The 19,093-nt window shown below is 36.6% G+C and overlaps 1 protein-coding gene across 15 annotated transcripts in view; it reads right to left on the reverse strand.

The window, feature by feature from the left end:
- Window positions 1-19,093, reverse strand: part of KMT2C (lysine methyltransferase 2C) — a 168,403-nt gene that overhangs the window by 70,972 nt on the left and 78,338 nt on the right. For all 15 annotated transcript variants that reach the window (XM_073002867.2, XM_078378507.1, XM_073002863.2 and 12 more), the window contains 7 exons: window positions 18,646-18,808; window positions 15,792-15,963; window positions 13,584-13,698; window positions 11,306-11,478; window positions 10,694-10,851; window positions 7,586-7,690; window positions 5,550-6,262 (listed from right to left, as the gene is read on the reverse strand). In XM_073002867.2, the coding sequence (XP_072858968.2) occupies window positions 5,550-6,262; window positions 7,586-7,690; window positions 10,694-10,851; window positions 11,306-11,478; window positions 13,584-13,698; window positions 15,792-15,963; window positions 18,646-18,808 (1,599 nt within the window). The remainder of the gene's footprint in view (window positions 1-5,549; window positions 6,263-7,585; window positions 7,691-10,693; window positions 10,852-11,305; window positions 11,479-13,583; window positions 13,699-15,791; window positions 15,964-18,645; window positions 18,809-19,093) is intronic.

Raw genomic sequence — 19,093 nt, forward strand, 5'->3', positions numbered from 1 at the left:
ATAAAAGATAAGCAATACTAGAAAACAAATGATTCCTTGCCACAATCAACAAAGTATTTCCTAACTCAGTTATAACTTTGATTTCTTTGACAGTATACCAAGATGCACAACTTTTGGGAATTAAATGCCTGTTTTTACACTGAGATCCTTTCTATATTTAGGTCTGCATCTTGGGAGGAAAAACAGATTTAGATTATGCATATGACTCAAAACAGAAGATAAATGTGAAAAGTTAAGAAGCACAGCAGACATAAATGGTCCGGTGGGCCAGATAGGCGGGGTATAAATTCAATAAATAAATAAATAAATAAATAAAATAATTAAAATAAAATAGAACGCATATGTAAATGAAACATAAATGAAGGGTTAAAAAAACCAAGAGAAAAAGTCATCCCACCTAAGCATTGTTTCGTTTTTTACAAAAAAATGTATATATTGGAAGTCTTATTATTTCAAAACACATGGCTTTTCCCCCTATTTTTTTATAATTTTGTCAGGCAACAATTACTGCTGTCTTATAAACGCCCAGTATAGCATACTTCTTAGAGTTCAGAACTATGATGTTTCTATATATATCCATAGTGCTGGCTTGGTTTATGTTTTCTACACTTTCACATATTTTTGTAATAGAAATACAGTCCCCAGATAGAAATGAAGATCAAGCTCAGTGATGTCATTAGAAAGAACTCAGAGCTACATTTTCCTCCAGACTATTCCCATCCATGAAAATCATCCATGCTAGCAATACTTAACATAGCAACTGCAACGTACAGTTATTTCCTAGAAGAGTTAGCAAAATACCAGCAACAAAAACAAACAAAACAAAACAAAACAAAAACACCATGCAGGAACAGGATCAAATACTCTGTATAAATGGAAAATTAAATTTACAGATTTGTTAAATGTATAATTGGGACTGGGGGTTTTAAGTATTATTAGGATAACAATAATATTACCAAACATACAAAAAAATTGAGCCAATCTAGCAATAATTAGCACTATAACACCAAAAAGCTAATATCATAATTAATTTAACTTATATTAATTATACCCTTAATACAATACTGTATTAATTCCTTTATTTATACTGGCAGCGAGGTGTATTTGATTTAAATTTTTAAAAATGGGTTTTCGGGTTATTTAAATTTTAAAAAATGACTTTTAAAAAATTAAAATTGTGATTTAAATTAGATTTTTATCCACCCTGATTGGCAGTGAGCTAGTCACTGAAGACCTGCAGTGAGAAATGGGCACAAAATAAGTGTACAGTATTAAGAGATCCGCCTCCTCTTTGAGATCTCTTCCTATAGGACCAGTTCAAACATACATAGTATCAAAGCACAGTTTGGAAAAAAAAGAATACAGTTTATCCGCTTAAGTAAGTTATGTCTTGTCAATAACTTGAAAATAAGAAAGCAGCTGGCACATATGACAAAATGTTTGATTACAAGACTTAGGACTTCTCTACAAGGCTTGGCTACAGCAGACTGGACTGGATAAAATAGGACTGGACTGTCAGAATTGATAGGAAGTCCAATCCTCACATCCAAATGAGATATGGACCTCAAATTAGCCTATTTGGTCTGCAGCAGCCTTTGCCAATATTGTGAGTCAGTCAAACCGGGCAGGCTCTCAACCTTGAAAAGCAGAGCAAACAAAAGCTTCTTATTCTTAACTATATTAAGTCAACAATATAAAACGAGAGGTAGATAATATAAATGTAAGTTGAGGATTCAGAAAAAAACGCAGAGAAATGTTTCATTTTTAAAGAATCACTCCAGTGTATATGAGAAATACACCCAGCATCAGCTGCACAAAAGGCTTCTCATAAACATGTTTTTTTAAAACGGGAAACACCAAAGTTTGTGAACATCAAAGACTTAAATTCCCTAAACAAGTACCTAATAAAAACTCTTCCTGCCCCCAAATCCTCTCTGCCAGATAAAAAGCACACAAAATAAATATTTCTGGCACAAAATTCATGAAATAAACATCAGTCAAGGATATCTAATTTCAGAATTTCAGCTGAAAATTTTAAGCTTAATCAATTTTCCACAAAATAATTTATTTGAAGAAAACTGCATTCAAAAGTATAAGAGAGCTTAGTATGTTTGATTTGCCAAGTTCATACATATACTGTAACAGAATCAGTTTTAAGGGTTTATGCACAACTAGTTTCTGTCTTCTAATAAAGTGCAAACCTGATAAATTCCCAACCCTCTTCCATCAAAGGAATGAACAAAAAAAATTGCATTTAGGCATACTGAATTTTTTTAAATGATATCAATAATTCTGACAGTTGGATGACACATAATACTTTTTAGCCATTAAAATTTCAGTTAAAATGCTATATACTGTTTCTTCAAGTGAGCTTTCATTTCTCAAAGTCAAAACGGCTTACGTGCCTTAAAAAAAAAACTTAACTTTTTTTGACATTATTCCACTTGTTCCCTATTCAGCAATAACATTAAGGGATTTATACTCTGTACATACTGAAATCACCATCTTACCTCAGATATTAATCATGTATCAACAACAAAGAAATGTAGTATGATGCAGCAATCCAATGTACAATTAATAAAGAGAAAATGTTGGATTGATCAACAACATGCAACATTTAAATATCAATTTTAAATGCCTTTCGAGAGTTGGCCAGAGGAATGTAACACAAGTCTGCCCACTGAATTACTCTTAAATTAAGTGGTTACAAAATGAAAGTCATAATTAGTATTCAAACACATTTCTACTAATTTCCTCTGAGTGAAACTGTCATATCCAAGACCTGCCTTTCTTTCCTTTGATGAATCTGCTGCAGTTTTCCAGATATGGGTAACTGCAATTTTTGCTCCATCATCCAACATTTCACTGGGCAAGCAATTCTACCTGGTTAGCAGGCTACCTTCTACACCTCCCTTATAAACACTGGGACTGCAGATGATGGGGCACCCCTGGTGAGATAACAGATGCCATTGCAAAAAGGGGAAATTATTTGCGCATTATTTCTCTTACATGTTTGGACCTTCCCCAACACTATTTTGGCCGCTGAATTTAATGGGAGATCTTTAAATAGAACATTGGTTCAAGATTAATTAGTTTGCAGAGAAGGCAAATTCTTTTCCAATTCAAACAAAACAGGCTGCTATATAAACAGATGTTCATGTATGAAATAAATTTTATGCTATCTACAATCTGCATTCTGAAAAGATGCAATTTTATACTTTCAGTAGTTAGACATTATAGGCAAGTACTGCTTTATCTGGAAACTATAAACTGATATTAAAATAGTGAGGCATCAAGGTAACCTGATGCTTTGACCATGCATCTCTAAGTGAGCAAATATTTTCCATTCTTGGTGTTTTGACACGAATATAAATGAATTTAAAAAAAAACTCTTCTATAGCATTGTAATTAAAATGTTTAACTTCAAGAAGTTTTCCCCAAACAATAACAAAACTGGCTGTAGAATGCATATAGACCCCAGTCTTGCTATACATTTCTGAAGCATGAAAGTGGTTCTATTTATGTTCCATATATGTTCACATTTTGTACTGCAAGGCTGCCTACCCATTTATATAAGACCTCACCATGATTTTTGAGAAAGAAAAAAAGCTATTTATAATTTTAATAAAAGTCAGTGAAGCCTATAAACATACACAAATACAAATATAAACCTATATTTAGTTCGATTTTAGAAACTGTAAACAGTAGAGCAAATTTTGATAATCATATATTAAGTAGTAAGCGCTACATGAACATGAAGAAAATCAAAAGAATGGTTTTGTATTATATTGAGGAAATCTGGGGAGGGCAGGAATCTAACAAATTAAACACAAACTTTCATGGAATAATCAATTTGGAATTTTAGAAATATTTTCTTCTAAAGAGTTATTGCTTGTTTTTTAAGTGACTTCTCTGTTCCCCAGAAGAACATCAAGTTAAGAGGAAGACCAGCTTCCACAAATTAAAATAAATAAATAAATAAACTTTTTGGCAGAAAAAAACTAATTAGCTTGAAAAACATTTTTTTCCTGGTTTGGGGGAACCTTGGTGGAATTGCTTCAAGGCCTTGGGTCCTCAAAAAATCCCTTACTGGCTATATTTTGGCCACCACTAATCTAGAGGGACGTGGTGGCACTGCGGGCTAAACCGCAGAAGCCTGTGCTGCACGGTCAGAAGACCAGCAGTTGTAAGATCGAATCCACGCGACGGAGTGAGCTCCTGTCACTTTGTCCCAGCTCCCGCCAACCTAGCGGTTCGAAAGCATGCAAATGCAAGTAGATAAATAGGGACCACCTTGGTGGGAAGGTAACAGCGTTCCGTGTCTAAGTCGCACTGGCCATGTGACCACGGAAGATTATCTTCGGAGAAAACGCTGGCTCTATGGCTTGGAAATGGGGATGAGCACCGCCCCCTAGAGTCGAACACGACTGGACAAAAATTGTCAAGGGGAACCTTTACCTTTTTAATCTATTTTACTGACTCTCCTGAATGCTCAGCTATGTTATAATACTTTTAAAGAGTGAGAAATGGGAAAGACTGGTTGGATGACAGTAAAATGCTGAGGGTGATGAACTGACTTGGAAAATGCCAAATCCTGATACCTCAGCAACAGGCCCAGTTCAGTTTAGGGGATAACCAGGGCTTGTTCAGTAAGACTTTCTCAGCGACTCATACTTCATAACAGGATTGTACATACTTTTTCTTCTTTTTTAAATCATTAAGTTTTATGTTACTGTCTTCCTCGTGGCGCAGTGGCTAAACCGCTGTACTGCAGCTAAAACTGTGCTCACGACCTGGGGTTCAAATCCCAGGTAGCCGGCTCAAGGTTGACTCAGCCTTCTATCCTTCTAAGGTCATTAAAATGAGTACCCAGCTCACTGGGGGGGCAATGTGTAGCCTGCATAATTAACTTGTATACTGCCCAGAGAGTGCTTGAAGCACTATGGGGCGGTATATAAGCAGCACACTTTGCTTTTTGCTTTTTTCCTCAAGCATTTTGGTAGAAAGACAAGATAGAGGTTTCAGAAATACATGCAGACATAGTTGTACACAGAAGTGGAGAGGTTTACTAGGAAACAAAGGGAAATCTAAAGCTAGGTTCATCTGCTTTCCAATTAAGTAAACTTCCTAAGCAAGGGAGGAGTAAATGAATCTTACACTCTGAATTCTAAAACACAAACTTTATGACAAGAGCTACTGATGACAAAACTGACACAATATAAAATTAGTTTGTTGGTCTGAATATATACCGTATCTTCATATTTGAATTAAAAGCAATGTAGAGATTTTTCTCTTTCAATTCTGTTTCAGAATCAAGACTGAATAGATTTTCTGGTTTTCACCATGTCAACAAAAACTACTTTGCCCTGTGCTAAATACTGATGCAGCATTCTATTTGAGAGCCAATATGAAACCTCCTAGAGTCTTAATTTCAGACAGAAAGCAAGATAAATGCTTCAGTTGAGATCATAATCAGAGCAATGAGTTGTATAAAATAAGAACATGAATACTCAAAAGCCATTTTGTAATACTTTCAATAACACACTCACCTGTCTTGACCTTGGTCGGCCGGGAGAAAACTTTCTTTTGGTGATAGCTGGCTTCCCCATTCCAATTTTTGGAGTGAGCGACACATAGGTTGTTGGAAGAGCTGTGGAAGATTCAAAGGATAATGCCTGACAACGCATCATATCAGGCAAAGAGCCCAATTCTACTGACGCAGCTGGTGAGGAAGACACACTTGTCTTGTTTATTTCAACCGACGATGGAAATGAAGAAAATGTCTCCGTTGGTGACTTTAAAGATTTGTCTCCCAATGGGGAGCTGTCAGTTGCACAACTTTCACTTGCGGGAAGAGATGAGGTTTCACAGCTTTCAGGAGTGCCACCTCCATCCACCCTTTCTGCCATCATCCTTGCTTCTAGAAGCTCTTCCTTTCTACCGGAGATTCTCTCTTTGCTAACTAAGCAGAAAGTGCCAGGAATCCTTTCTCTGTCCTCAGGTGTTGCTGGTAAAAGCTGTGTGTCCTCTGTGGACATTTCTGGCAACGCAGTGCCTCCCTTTGATGGTATTATTTCTTCAGTTTGCCCTTCTGAAACCTGCAGCATTATATCTGGAGTATTTTCTGCCACTTCCATTCTTTTATCAGTGTGATTACCATCAGGTGTATGAGTCTTTTGAGGAGATGTTTCCATTTCACCTTTAATACAATGATCAGAAACTATTGTTTCCAGTTCATCAATCTTACTGTTCAATGAGAGGCCTGAAAGAAAGGAGAACATTTCATTTTAGTTTCTTATTATACCACCACTAGATTTAAAAAAAAAACACTAAACTTTTTAAGGAGCACAGAAGTATCTCAGTTTTCCTCCTTGAAAATAAAAGAGTGCATCATCTACACTCACTATCCCAAGGTTGCAATTTTGAGACATTCTAATATGAGTCTGCCATGTTGGGTAAATTATTTTTTTGTCCCAAATCAACTTTAAAACAATTCTATTACTCCTGTTATGACAATGAGAAAGACTTCTCTTGAACTTACCTCACATAATGTATAACTTACGGAGAAAGACTACAAAGGAGGGGCCTGACTGAAGTTTATAAACTGAAAACTTTTGATACTTAGTCTTTTCTCACTGGAAAGATACTGCAAACTCTCCATCATGCTGGTTGCCCTGTTTTACTCATTTCTGAATCTTATTATGCCCTTTTTGAGGTGGAGCAACATTCCAATTTTTCTGACCATTAATTTATATAAAGAGGAATTGCTGTTTTATTTTCTGTCTCTTTCCTAATGTGGACAAAGTATTTTTCTCTGGAAATTTATTTACACCCCTCCCTCCTTTTTGCACTTTTTCAGTTTGGTTATGTTCAGACATCAGAGTAAACTACAGGGTTGCAAGACCTAAACAAGCCTAGCTTCTTCCAGGCTTATGCCCTTCTGCCACCTCCAGTGCAGTGGTAAAGGATAATTAAGAAACTGCACTGTACTATACTTCAGTTTCTCATAAGATCCTAATTTTTATGACCTGTTTTTACTAACAGTATCCTTTAACCTGGCTTTTTCCATGTGACATTTCCAGTAAGCATTTGTTCCACATATCTTGACACTTATTCTGCAGAATTAATATGACTTAATTCTCTATGTCCTATTGCTTTTCAATTGTCTTCTAAACTGGCATTCAGTTCTTTCTTCTACCTCGATCCCTCCCTAGCTTTGAGAAAGAATAATAAGGGATCTCATTCTAGTGTAGTAGACATTAAATCTTGAGAGGAAAGTTTCATGAATTCTACTGCCTAAGGATGTTGTACTTTTATGCATTTCTTCTTTCTATGGTGGAAAACTTTAAACACAGTGTACATATTGATATACAACATTGTTTCCATGAAATATGTCTGCCAAGGAAATATCTAATTTTCAAATATAAACATTGATTGCTAGTTATATATATTATGCTAGTTATATATATTAAAACACATTGCTCAACGACGGACAAAGTCTACTTTTATGAAAAGATCAGAATTTTTATCTTAGAAAATATGTGCCATATACATAGGATATATTTGTTCACAAAATTCCTCTTACCATCTGTGGTGCTCCTGACCAATGATTCCCGTACAAGGCCACCTTCAGTTATGAGCTGTTCCTCATCTGCCACATCTTCTGCACCATCTCCTATTTCCATTTCATCTGTACAAACAAGCAACAGCAGAACGTATCAATTTCTGGAGTGTATCTTTCATTATTCTAGCCTTAGTGGTTGCTCTTGTAGCTTGACCTTTTATTTCCATACAACCAAGCAAGGCAGACCACAATAATTCAAAATATGAATAGATGATACAAGCCTTTCCTAAGTTAATATAATAAATTAGATATTTATTTATGGTATTAACTTAGCAACAATATAATAAATCTTCTGTGAGGGTAAAGAATTATTCCAAACATATACATTGACTTTCATTCTCTTTACGCTATGCTCCATCAACAGCATGGACCAAACACACACTGGAGAAACAAAATCATAAAACTTATGTCTTAAGTCTTCATTAATTCCATATTCCAGGTTTTCCCCTGTCATAAAATATGGTGTTTCAGACATCACCATCCTACTTACTATAGTGAGAAAGCAATATTTATGTTCTTATAACTCTGGAGTTCAGTTCTACACTTACTGATATTCTTGAGATAACAGGGAAGGAAAAGGTCCTTAAGACTCAAAACTGGTGCTGTTAAATGCTACTTCAGTTTCTTAATTGTTTATAATGTCTACAGATGTGTATTGCAAATCCTGTTCTCATTATTATTGTACTAAAAGGTATCTAAAACTCCTTTACAGTTGTTAAAGTCTTTTCTGTGTCCCAGAAAAACAGGATATATTCCATCAGAGCTGTCACTCTGTACAAAATGTAGTAATCTAGGTTTTGGAATCATTGTGACCCAAATGCATTTGCCGATGTTGAAAAACATCCAACATCTACAACTTAGCCGGTGACCAGTTCCAATGATAACAATCAGTAAAAAAATCTTTAGATTAATGCTTTCAAATGTTCATGGAAAGATCCTTTCCAAAATGTGTTTGTTGTTGATTCAAGGACTCAATGTCAATGCTTCCAAAGAATCAACAGGATATTCAGGTCTGACTACCAATTTCAACTCACACAAGTAGCCCCTGTATGCTATCTGCAGAATAATATATTTGCTAAGACTCTCCCATAACTCTTCATGCTGCATAGAAATGTTATAGCTGATAAATCATCAGTGCCATTGAATGGAAATTTTCAGTTGAAGAAGACCATGCTATAGAAATACAGACAGTAAGGAATAAAATTCTTGCTGTGCTGTAGTTCATTATAGTCTCAGTAGCCAGGTTACCATTATTGTTATCAGTGCTTCAACTGCACAAGTAATTTGTTATGTTGTGGATCATTAACACATTGCAGGGTGGGCAAGTAGCATAAAACCTGAACAAAACAACCATGAAAATGTCTTTTAAAAGGATTGTTTGAAATTAACTAGATGTTACTATTTCCTTCTAATAATTTAGGTGTTACTTTTTACACCTAAAAATACGTTAAATTACTTATAATCTAAAAATAACTATAAGAATAGTAATCATGTGCTGTCATGTCAATTCAGACCTATAACAACCCTTTTCAGGGTTTTTCAGGCAGAGAATACTCAAAATTGGTTTACCATTCTCTTCCTCTGAGGGCACAGGCTGGCTTTACCCATAGGAGGCATGGTGAGGAATCAAATTCCCAACCTATACCTAAACCATTAAGCTATACAGCCAGCTTCTCAAAGGAACTAGTTAAAGATAAGTACATTTTAAGCTGTAATTTTGAAGTTCTGCTTGAGACCTAGATCAGACAGAATTAAGAACTTTAAACACATTTACAGGATTCTGGTTTGAATGTTAAAGCTTCAGTACTAAAGATCAGATGCCAATTTTTGTGTTGCTACACAGGGAATTAGGAAAAAACTGAAGTGAACTGAACACTGCAAAAAGAAGTACACACCCAATTTCCCCCAGAGTACCCTGTCTACCAACCCATAAGTATCAGCAGAAACATACTGGTTTCCCAGAACATCTGACCCTTATAGATTAAATTCTAAAGAATGGAAAGACAGCATTACTCTTTTATCCAGTGCCTAATAAGTCAACAATTTTAAATCAGGTTTCCTAGCTTAAGATGATTTATTAGTACATTAAAACTAAAGGTGGTGTGGATAAGTGTGACCACATAGTCTTTACACATGCATCTAAATACACAATCAAACAATCACTATATTGGACATCATTTATCTGAATCCCTGAACTGTCTGGAACAAGGGCAAATGTTAAAGTTGATCTGCAAAATCAAGATCAGATCCCAGCTTCTCAAATACATCTTTATTTTGTTAATAAGCTCCCTGCTTTGTATACTAAACAAAAACCTATTTAAAAAGAAAAACACTGATAGTTACTGCATTAGTAAAACTTAGCTCCTAATATGAAGATGCATAATAGATATTACTGTATAAAGGTCAAATGAATATTCCTTTTTATATGAAGAACCTAACAAAGTTCAAAATGCTAGGACTGCTGGAGCTGCTGCTGAATTCAGTGACTAATCTGTTCTTTTCAGAGACTCAGACATCATTAAAATGATATTTTAACTTCAATTTAAGGGAAATAAGCATTTATACTGTTCAGATCTACATCACTGTATAAAAGCAGTCTCCTGAGTGTATGGAATGAAACAACTATATCCATATAATAGCTTCACATTTTTCTTTGTTGTTAAAATAATACTGTTACTCTTGCTGTGAGAGAACAGTATTTTCTATATATCTTTCCCCAGATCAAATCATGGGAAAATACAGATAATAAAACATTCTTATCCTTACCAGTATGCTCCCTCTTTAGGCTTGCTACTTTTAAGATGATTGGAATGGCCCCATAATTAACTTAGATGGTATCAGAAAGAATAGAGTGAGAAGTTTTTTGTGCTAAAAAATCTGCGGGTCCTTACTTGGAGTTTTTAATGTGGAATCCCAACTATGTAGTTTATATATATAAACTCATTTTCATTGTGCTTTTTCTAACGCATTGATGACAGAAACAATTTTCAATAGAGTTTTTGCCATATACCATACAAAAGAGAAACAGTCAGCGTCTAACAGATTATGCAGAAAAAGAAAGACTTTTACTTTTTCCAGGATCAGTAACAATTTGGACAGTCTCCATGACATCACATGATTGAGCATGTTCCTCTTCCACTGAATGTTTGCAAAGGCTGCAGATGTATTCTTTTAACTGAATATCCAGCTCATTATCAGAGGGTTTGTCACATTCAATGTGAATCCACCTACAGGAAATATTATGTCAAAATTTCACATTGATTCATTTATTAAAATGTCCCTGTAAAACCCAATCTTCATTCTAATGCCTGCAGAAATATAGATATACATTCTCAAAATCTGGCCCACCATAAATAAAAAAGCTTAAGAAAATGCTTGCCTCCTAGAGAAGTTAATAAAGCTGTGTAAATGAATATAAATCCTTAAATTCAAGCAACCAGGTTGACAGTAATCCCTATATGGGGAATTCATCAGAAGATGGCAGGAACGTTGGTGCCTCATAACTAAAGAGCAGTTATAACTATACATTGTATCAGAGATCGTTATGAATCAAGGATGGATACAATGGTGGATCGCCACCAAAGAAAGGTAAAATTAACATCCTATCAGAAAGGTTTGAGACACATTAGTAACAAGTAACAGGTTTTCATTAATGTAGAATTAAAAGCTTCAGTTTCCTACCTTTTACACACATGACAGCGCAGCTTGTCTTTCTGCAAGTCCGGACAAGAGGATTTTTCACAGAATGGACAAGGTAGGCTGTCCTGCTGCTGAAAACAACTATCACACATAAGACAGTTATGATGCCACTGGCTACTCATCCGTGTGCCACATTCTGCGCATACCCTGCAGTTCTGAAATCCAAACGAAACACATGGTTTTATTTATCATATTACTCTATGGTATCAAAAATAGGTATTGGTCAACAAGTTCTTCACTAACAGAGAAGATAATATAGCTAAGAAGTTAGATATGCCCTCAATATATTAAAAATGCAGTTTTGAGAATTTTTTCACACTGAACTTCCACTTGACAGAGATGGTATTGTTGAGCATTCTCCTGAGTGGATATTTCAGTGGATGTACCAGTTCCTTTTGCTATTTTCTCATCATTCTCCTGAGCCAGAAGAAACTGCAGCAGATATCAAGAGACCACTGAAAAAAGTACTACTGGTAGAGGAATTTTCTGTTGACATCTCTGCAAAAAATGAATTTCAGATAACACTCTTCCCACTCCACTGGGAACTTATGAACACATTGGCTGAAATGCTGTTGCTTATCATAGTAAGAAAAAAACAAAATCTTACAACCAGTACAAGAACAGGCATGCAGTGGGAAGCTGATGAAAAAGGGGGAAAACTTAGATAATTTCACTTCTACCGTTTCTTTAAGCAACCAGATGCTAGATTAAATCCGAATCCAGCTCATGATTTTTAAAGCATTGCTGACACTTATTTGAAGTTAATTATTTATTTAATTGAGATAATACAGAACATTATGTTGGTTTGAATTAAAAAAACTGAGAAACAAAAGGGTTTAACAGAAGAGATGTAAGTTTTCTTTAAATGATCCAGTGTTGTAACTAGTGCACCTGCAATAATGTCCATCAGTAGTGGAGGACACTGACGTACAAATCTTGTTTGCCACTGCATCTTAAAATGGAAATATGCTTGAACAAGGGATGTAAGAAAAAAAGCAAGTTCATGTTCCCCTCTACTAGTTGCTTCCTCTCTTATTGCACAGACCTCTTTACATCCAATCCTTTCTTTAGACAAGGGGTTCAGATTAGGATTAGGCATCCTTCAGTCTTGACAGACTGTGGTAACGTGCTCTGAATAGAGCAGTGGTTCTCAACCTTGGGCCTCCAGATGTTCTTGGACTTCAACTCCCAGAAATTCTGGCCAGCAGAGGTGGTGGTGAAGGCTTCTGGGAGTTGTAGTCCAGGAACCTCTAGAGCAGTGGTTCTTAACCTTTGTTACTCAGGTGTTTTTGAACTGCAACTCCCAGAAACCCCAGCCAGCAGAACTGATGGTGAAGGCTTCTGGGAGTTGCAGTTCAAAAACATCTGAGTAACAAAGGTTAAGAACCAGTGCTCTAGAGCAGTGATCCCCAACCTTGGGCCTCCAGATGTTCTTGGACTATAACTCCCAGAAGCCTTCACCACCACCTCTGCTGGCCAGAATTTCTGGGAGTTGAAGTCCAAGAACATCTGGAGGCCCAAGGTTGGGAACCACTGCTCTAGAGGACCAAGGTTGGGGAGCACTGGAATAGAGGACCTGGAACAGCATCTAGCATGGCTGAGAAGGTCAATTTGAGAGTGATCATGCCTTCCACACCGAAGGGGCTCAAGTCCACTAGATACTGAAGTGATGAATGTACATCAAAGGTGTCATGCAACTACAAGCATGTTCTCTTCAAACAATTGTGTTCAGAAATGTATTAACTATCATACAATATACTTTGCCATTTGTTTGCTTTAGGTATACAGCTGCCATTTCATTCATTTTTTAAAATAATAATTCACTTACTACATGCCATGAAACTCACAGAGACTCTATTTAACATTAAATGCATCTTGCTGGATTGCACACCAAGAATGGAAGGAATTGGGAAAGACAATAACGAATGCATCCTTAAATGATGTCATTTATAGCAGACCAACCTGAGAACTACAAATTCATATGTTTGTTTGTTTGATTTATACCCTGCCCATCTGGCCTATAAGACCACTCTAGGCGGCTTGATATGTTGATAAAAAATCAGCTTTTGATCTATCATTTCAAAAATTTTATCTTCTTGTATATTGTGATCAAACATAAAAGATAGCTGACAATCAGAAAGAAATCAATAGCAAATTCAATGCATTCTTATTCATGAGTTAAACCAAACTCAATAATGAAAGAATCTGAAGAACAGACTTATTCTGCCATCTCCTAATTTTAAAATATACGTAAACTCACTTTGCATTTCCATCCATTTGTTGGTACAGAGTCCATAACTGGTTGTAAACAGAAAGTGTGGTAGCCTTTGTCACATGTATCGCACACAAGCATCTTGTTATCTTCTCCAGAATGTCTAAGAAACAGGTTAGCAATTTAAGTCTTTCTGGATATCAAGGTAGCTGAACACAAGTAGCAACACATGAGCTCGAAAATTATTTGGAAAATTAAAACCTCAGCCTTTTAATCGAGTAACATACAAGCAATATTCATATCTTAGTAATTTTTGCTGCCAGAAAATTTCCAAATGTTAAGGAACAAATACACCCATTATATATTTTGCGTAGGTGCCTTAGTTATTCAGGCAGAATCATATTGCTGATTTATGCTTACACAAGAAAAACTATATACAGTATAAGTTTTGACAGCAAACTCCAACTCTTTAATGAGCCACATACCCAGAAATCCAACCAGCACCTTGTTTCAAGATGAAAATAGGCAATAGGGTTCTGGCCTTACATTATAAGGCAGGGGAAAATATTATTTATTGTATTGTTTATATTATGCTTTTCTCCCACTATAAGAATCCACTAATATTAATTGGGCACGGGACATTCGTATCCATATCCCTGGGGAAACGAATACAAATACTGGCATCACAGGTGCCTGGGAAAACCAGACCCTCCCTTCCCAAACCAGCAGGTCCACTTACTGGTCACTGTGTGGTGCATGCAGCCAGCGTAATTCTCATGACACCAATTTGGGAAGCAGCCTGGTCAGTGTTTCCCCACCTTCCCACACAGACAACCACTCTGGCAAGGAGGTGAGATGACAAGTCTCCCTGCTTAGCTATTGAGCGGATGGCTGTGTGGGAAGGTGAGGAAGTGCCAGCCGGGCGGCTTCCCGGACTGGCACTACGAGAATGACACCAGCTGTATGTGCACCATGTAGTGAGCAACAAGTGGGCCTGCAGGTTTGAGGGGGGGTGTCCGGTTTTCCCAGGAACCTGTGGTGCTGATGTCAAATATTAATCCCATGTCTAAATATTAATTGTTCAGCATAAGAAAAAGGAAAAAAAGTCTTGTGGCAAATCTAAGACCAACAGATTTATTCTATGCTGAGCTTTAGATGTGATGCACAAACCCTCACACCAAAATAAATCTGTTACTTTTAAAGTTGTTCTTTGTTCTTTTATTTATTTTTTCATCTACTTACAAAATAAGACTGCAAAATATGCCATATATATTCAGGTTTTCCCAGGCAATACACTTCTCCCCTGATATGCACCAATCTCGGCAGCATAGTTTTAATTATACATTTTTATAAATAAATAAATATTTCCATAAATAAGTATTCAATACTGTGCTGCTAGCTTATCCAGGGCCCTGATGTTGCCAGTGTGGTGGCTCCTGGTCTGATGATGGCAGCCTGGACAGCCCCTTTTCCTATCACGGTGGCTCCATATAGTGGCCGAGGAGGGCGTTAGGGCATGCCAAGAGGCTGACATAGATTTGGGGAGACGTGTGTGTGTGTGTGTGTCATATGTTTACGCTTTGTGGTTACGTTTTGGGGACATAAGAGTAATACATTGATTTTTAACTATGTGGGAGTCTGGTGCCTCTAAGGATAAGTGTACAGCACAAAGTGAAGATAGGAACAGTTAGCCCTTGTTTTTACACAAGGCCTCAAACCCTATTCTGCTAGGTGCACTGTAATGCAGAGACTCCATATATAAACAAACTGAACACCCAGTCCATTGGAGGGTTCCAGTACCCAGAAATACATTTTCCCAGTGGATTTCTTCTTCCCTCTTCACAAGTCACAAACAATGTCAGAAAATAAGCAGACTCTGACACACAGGAACCCACTGAGGCTGTGTCAATGCAGAAAGAAGAAACTAGATCCAAATACCCTTCAAGAGACTCTCGCTTATTTATGAATAAAGAACACAAAGGCCACTTCAATAGACCTCCCCTCTTCAAGCATGTGTACCCATCGGAAAAAGATTCACAGCTCTCTATCTCTAACCCTGCTGAATCCTTTAAATTGGAGCTATTCCCATTTTCGTTTCCTAAGGACCAAAACAAACCTAAAAGCATCTGTATTTTTATTTATTAACTCCTTTTGTACATATGTGCATTTTTAGTAAAGACCCTCACTTGTTTCTTTGATACTTAATTGTGATAGTTACATTTAGCACAAAATGAACTATACCTTATTTTTACTTACTTGCAGTTCTGGCACACTTTGCAGTCAGGACACTGCCACCCTGCCCGTTTTATAGGTGTCACTTGTATATCCAGGCACATCCCATGATAATGCTGGCCACAGGTAGTACAAAAAAGCTGATCTAGGAGGTCACCAGGGCTGTCACACACTGCACAGTTTGCTTCGTCCTTTGCTATAAACAAACATATGGACTCTGCATGAAATTTATGCAGAAACAAAACTTCCTTTCTCAAACTATCCCTATCTCTACCAAAGGCAGGGAGGATACAGCCTTATATTCTATAAATACACTTCATCAGAATACTACTCAAGTCTTCTATGGTGACAATACAAGTCAACTAATGTTTTAGAAAATGTATTAATACTACAATTATTTTCACATTAAAACATACAGTACTGTATATAATGATGTTTCATACATCATTTATTTTATTTATTTATTTATTGCATTTATATGCCGCCCATCTAGACATAGTCTACTCTGGGCGGCTATTTTTGCTACTATTCATAGTTTATATATAATTTAAATGCAAGACTGACTTCAGCAAATTAATTTCCATTACTTTTAAAGACAACTACATAGCAGGAATAAAAATCTACCACTATCTCAAGGACAGTGGATGAAAGCTGAGGCTTCCCCCATTTCTCAGCTACGTCAAGAGCTACAGGTTGGGAGAGCAGATAAGTGCCACAGATAAGTGATGACCCCAGTTACAGTCATTAATAGGAAAGACTGCAAACTGACAAGAGAAGGACTGAACTCTCTTCTGCACTTTCCTTGTACTATTTTTTTTAAAAAATAGAAATAATAGGTAAAATCTGATACTATTAGCAGCAATAGAAATGTTATACTGTATTTCTCTTCAAGGACAGAAAACAAAAGAAACTGGTAACATCCAATAAATGCAATTATGAAATACAGACAAAAAGTCTCAGGATGTATAAAAACTGTAGTTTATTGCTCTTTAAATTATTATGTCACTATTATTTTCATTTCAAGCTGCCTAACACTTGTCAGAAAAAGAAAGAACAATGTCTACTTGAATCTATGTATACTTTTTTTTCAAACAACAAACAGATTCCCTCAAATTCTACTATGTGTCTCCCAGAGGGATATGCCCCAGATGCTAAATATCACTTTTCTGAAGAGTGTGGCAATATTTATTGCAGAAAATAAAAGGAGGAGAACATGAAAAAATTTTCCCACTGTGCTCTTGTTGCAATAAAATTTGACACTACCCACAGCACCTTTAAAGTCTTTTCTCTCCCTCATAGGTCATGCATCTCAGTTCTATTTTGGCTCTCATAGAAAACACTATTTTGTACAGGACTGATGGCTTTTTTCTTTCGTCACCATCAAGGATTTATATATTCATATAAATATAATTCAAGCAAAGATGGTGAATACGTCTCAGTCTTGGTTTCATTCCACGTCTCAGAGTCCCCTTTAATTATTCTTCTTGCTCTTATGTATCAGATCATGAGTCCCTGCATTGCATGGAAACTCATATATATATACCTTTGCAACATTTTCTCAGTGTGAAAATTGACCCACCATTTAATCTAATTTACTTATTTCCACTACTGATTAAAGCAATTCTATGCCTATTTAAAATGTATATTTTGGCTATTAACACTTTTAAAGCATATTGTATATTCATTTGTGTGCCCCCCTCAAATGCTCTGAAGGCTTCACAGGTAAGCAAATTGTCAAAATGACGTATATATTTTCTTCAAACATGTCTTCCGCTAGGTGCAAAAATGCTACCTGTCATAAACACTCCCCCAAGGGACAGGGTCTGCAGGCTAGGGGTACTCACTGGGGATGGGGGGGAATGTGTAGCCTGCATAATTAACTTGTAAACCACTCAGAGTGCTTTAAGCACTATGGGCAGTATACAGTGGTGCCCCGCTTGACGACAATAATGTGTTCCAGGAAAATCGCTGTTAAGCGAAATCGTCATCAAGTGGAAAAAAAAACCCATTGGAATGCATTGAAAACCAGTCAATGCGTTCCAATGGGGGAAATACCTGCTCGCGCAGCAAAGATTCTCCATAGGGCGGCCATTTTGGGATCCCTGTCTTGCAAACAATCGGTCCAGAAAACAGCGGGGAGCCATTTTGCAAACCGCCGATCAGTTGTTTCTAATCGTCGTTTTGAAAAAAAAAAAAAAAGGTTCCCGAAACAGGGACCGAATCAATGTTAAGCGAAAAAACCCCATAGAAACATCATTTTGCAATCGCTATAGCCATCGCAAAAAAGTCATTGCAAAGCGATTTCGTTGTCAAGTGGGGTCATCGTCAAGCGGGGCACCACTGTATAAGCAGCATGCTTTGCTTTGCTATGTCATAACAATCTAAAAGATGTTTTGGTGATTTTTTTAACTGATCAGTTTAAGCTGCTCAGATGCTACTGACAAGCAGAGATAAATCTGATTCTACAGGATATTAATTAGAAGGCAAAAAAGAAAATAAAAAACAGGACTAACACTGAAAAGAAGGGAGACAACCAAAATGTGACAAAAATATAACAATAAGTGCTTTTCCAGTACTGAACAAGTACTGTTAATTTAATACAATTTAATAAAATAAGACTGAATAAGATAAAGTTAACATACATTAAAAACAGTTGGTCTACTTTGGACAAAAAGAGAAAGTCAGAGTAAGAAAGAAAAGAAGAGCAAGAAACAAATTCTAGGGAAAACTACACACTGGGGCAGGAAGATAAAGAACAGTAAAATGCATGGACTGATTAGAAGTAGCCAAAAAAGTATGTATTTGATTACAACCCTGGACTGCATAACTCCCCCCCTCCCCAAATTATTTCACTACATGGTTCTCAGTTGCTACTTACATCTTTGCAGAGCCTGGTGAATGTGATCTGGGCAAAGAAGGGAAAGGCTGTTAAAATCTTGAAAAGTGCCTGCTCCAGCAGCACATGGATAATGGTACATCTGGGTGCATTTCTCTTCACAGCATTTGATAGTGGCTCCAAGGTGCTTGCAATATGCACATCGCTGAATCACAAAGAACAAACCTATTTAGTATTTTAAATCAATACTAGCAACAGGGAGTTTACATGGAATCTCTGTGTATTTTGTATATTCTGGCTTGTATTATATAAATATTAAACACATGTGGCACTGCTACTACAGAAGCAGATGTAGTGAAAAGTTCATGGTTGTGTCCCTGGTCACACATGACCAGCCCTACATCCAACCACCTGGGTTCAGCTTCCACACATAGAGCTCCACACACACATATGTACAGTATTTTGAATATGGGCTACATTCTTCCATACC

Source organism: Pogona vitticeps, chromosome 6 (assembly GCF_051106095.1).
Source record: "Pogona vitticeps strain Pit_001003342236 chromosome 6, PviZW2.1, whole genome shotgun sequence".
Classification (NCBI taxonomy): Eukaryota; Metazoa; Chordata; class Lepidosauria; order Squamata; family Agamidae; genus Pogona; species Pogona vitticeps.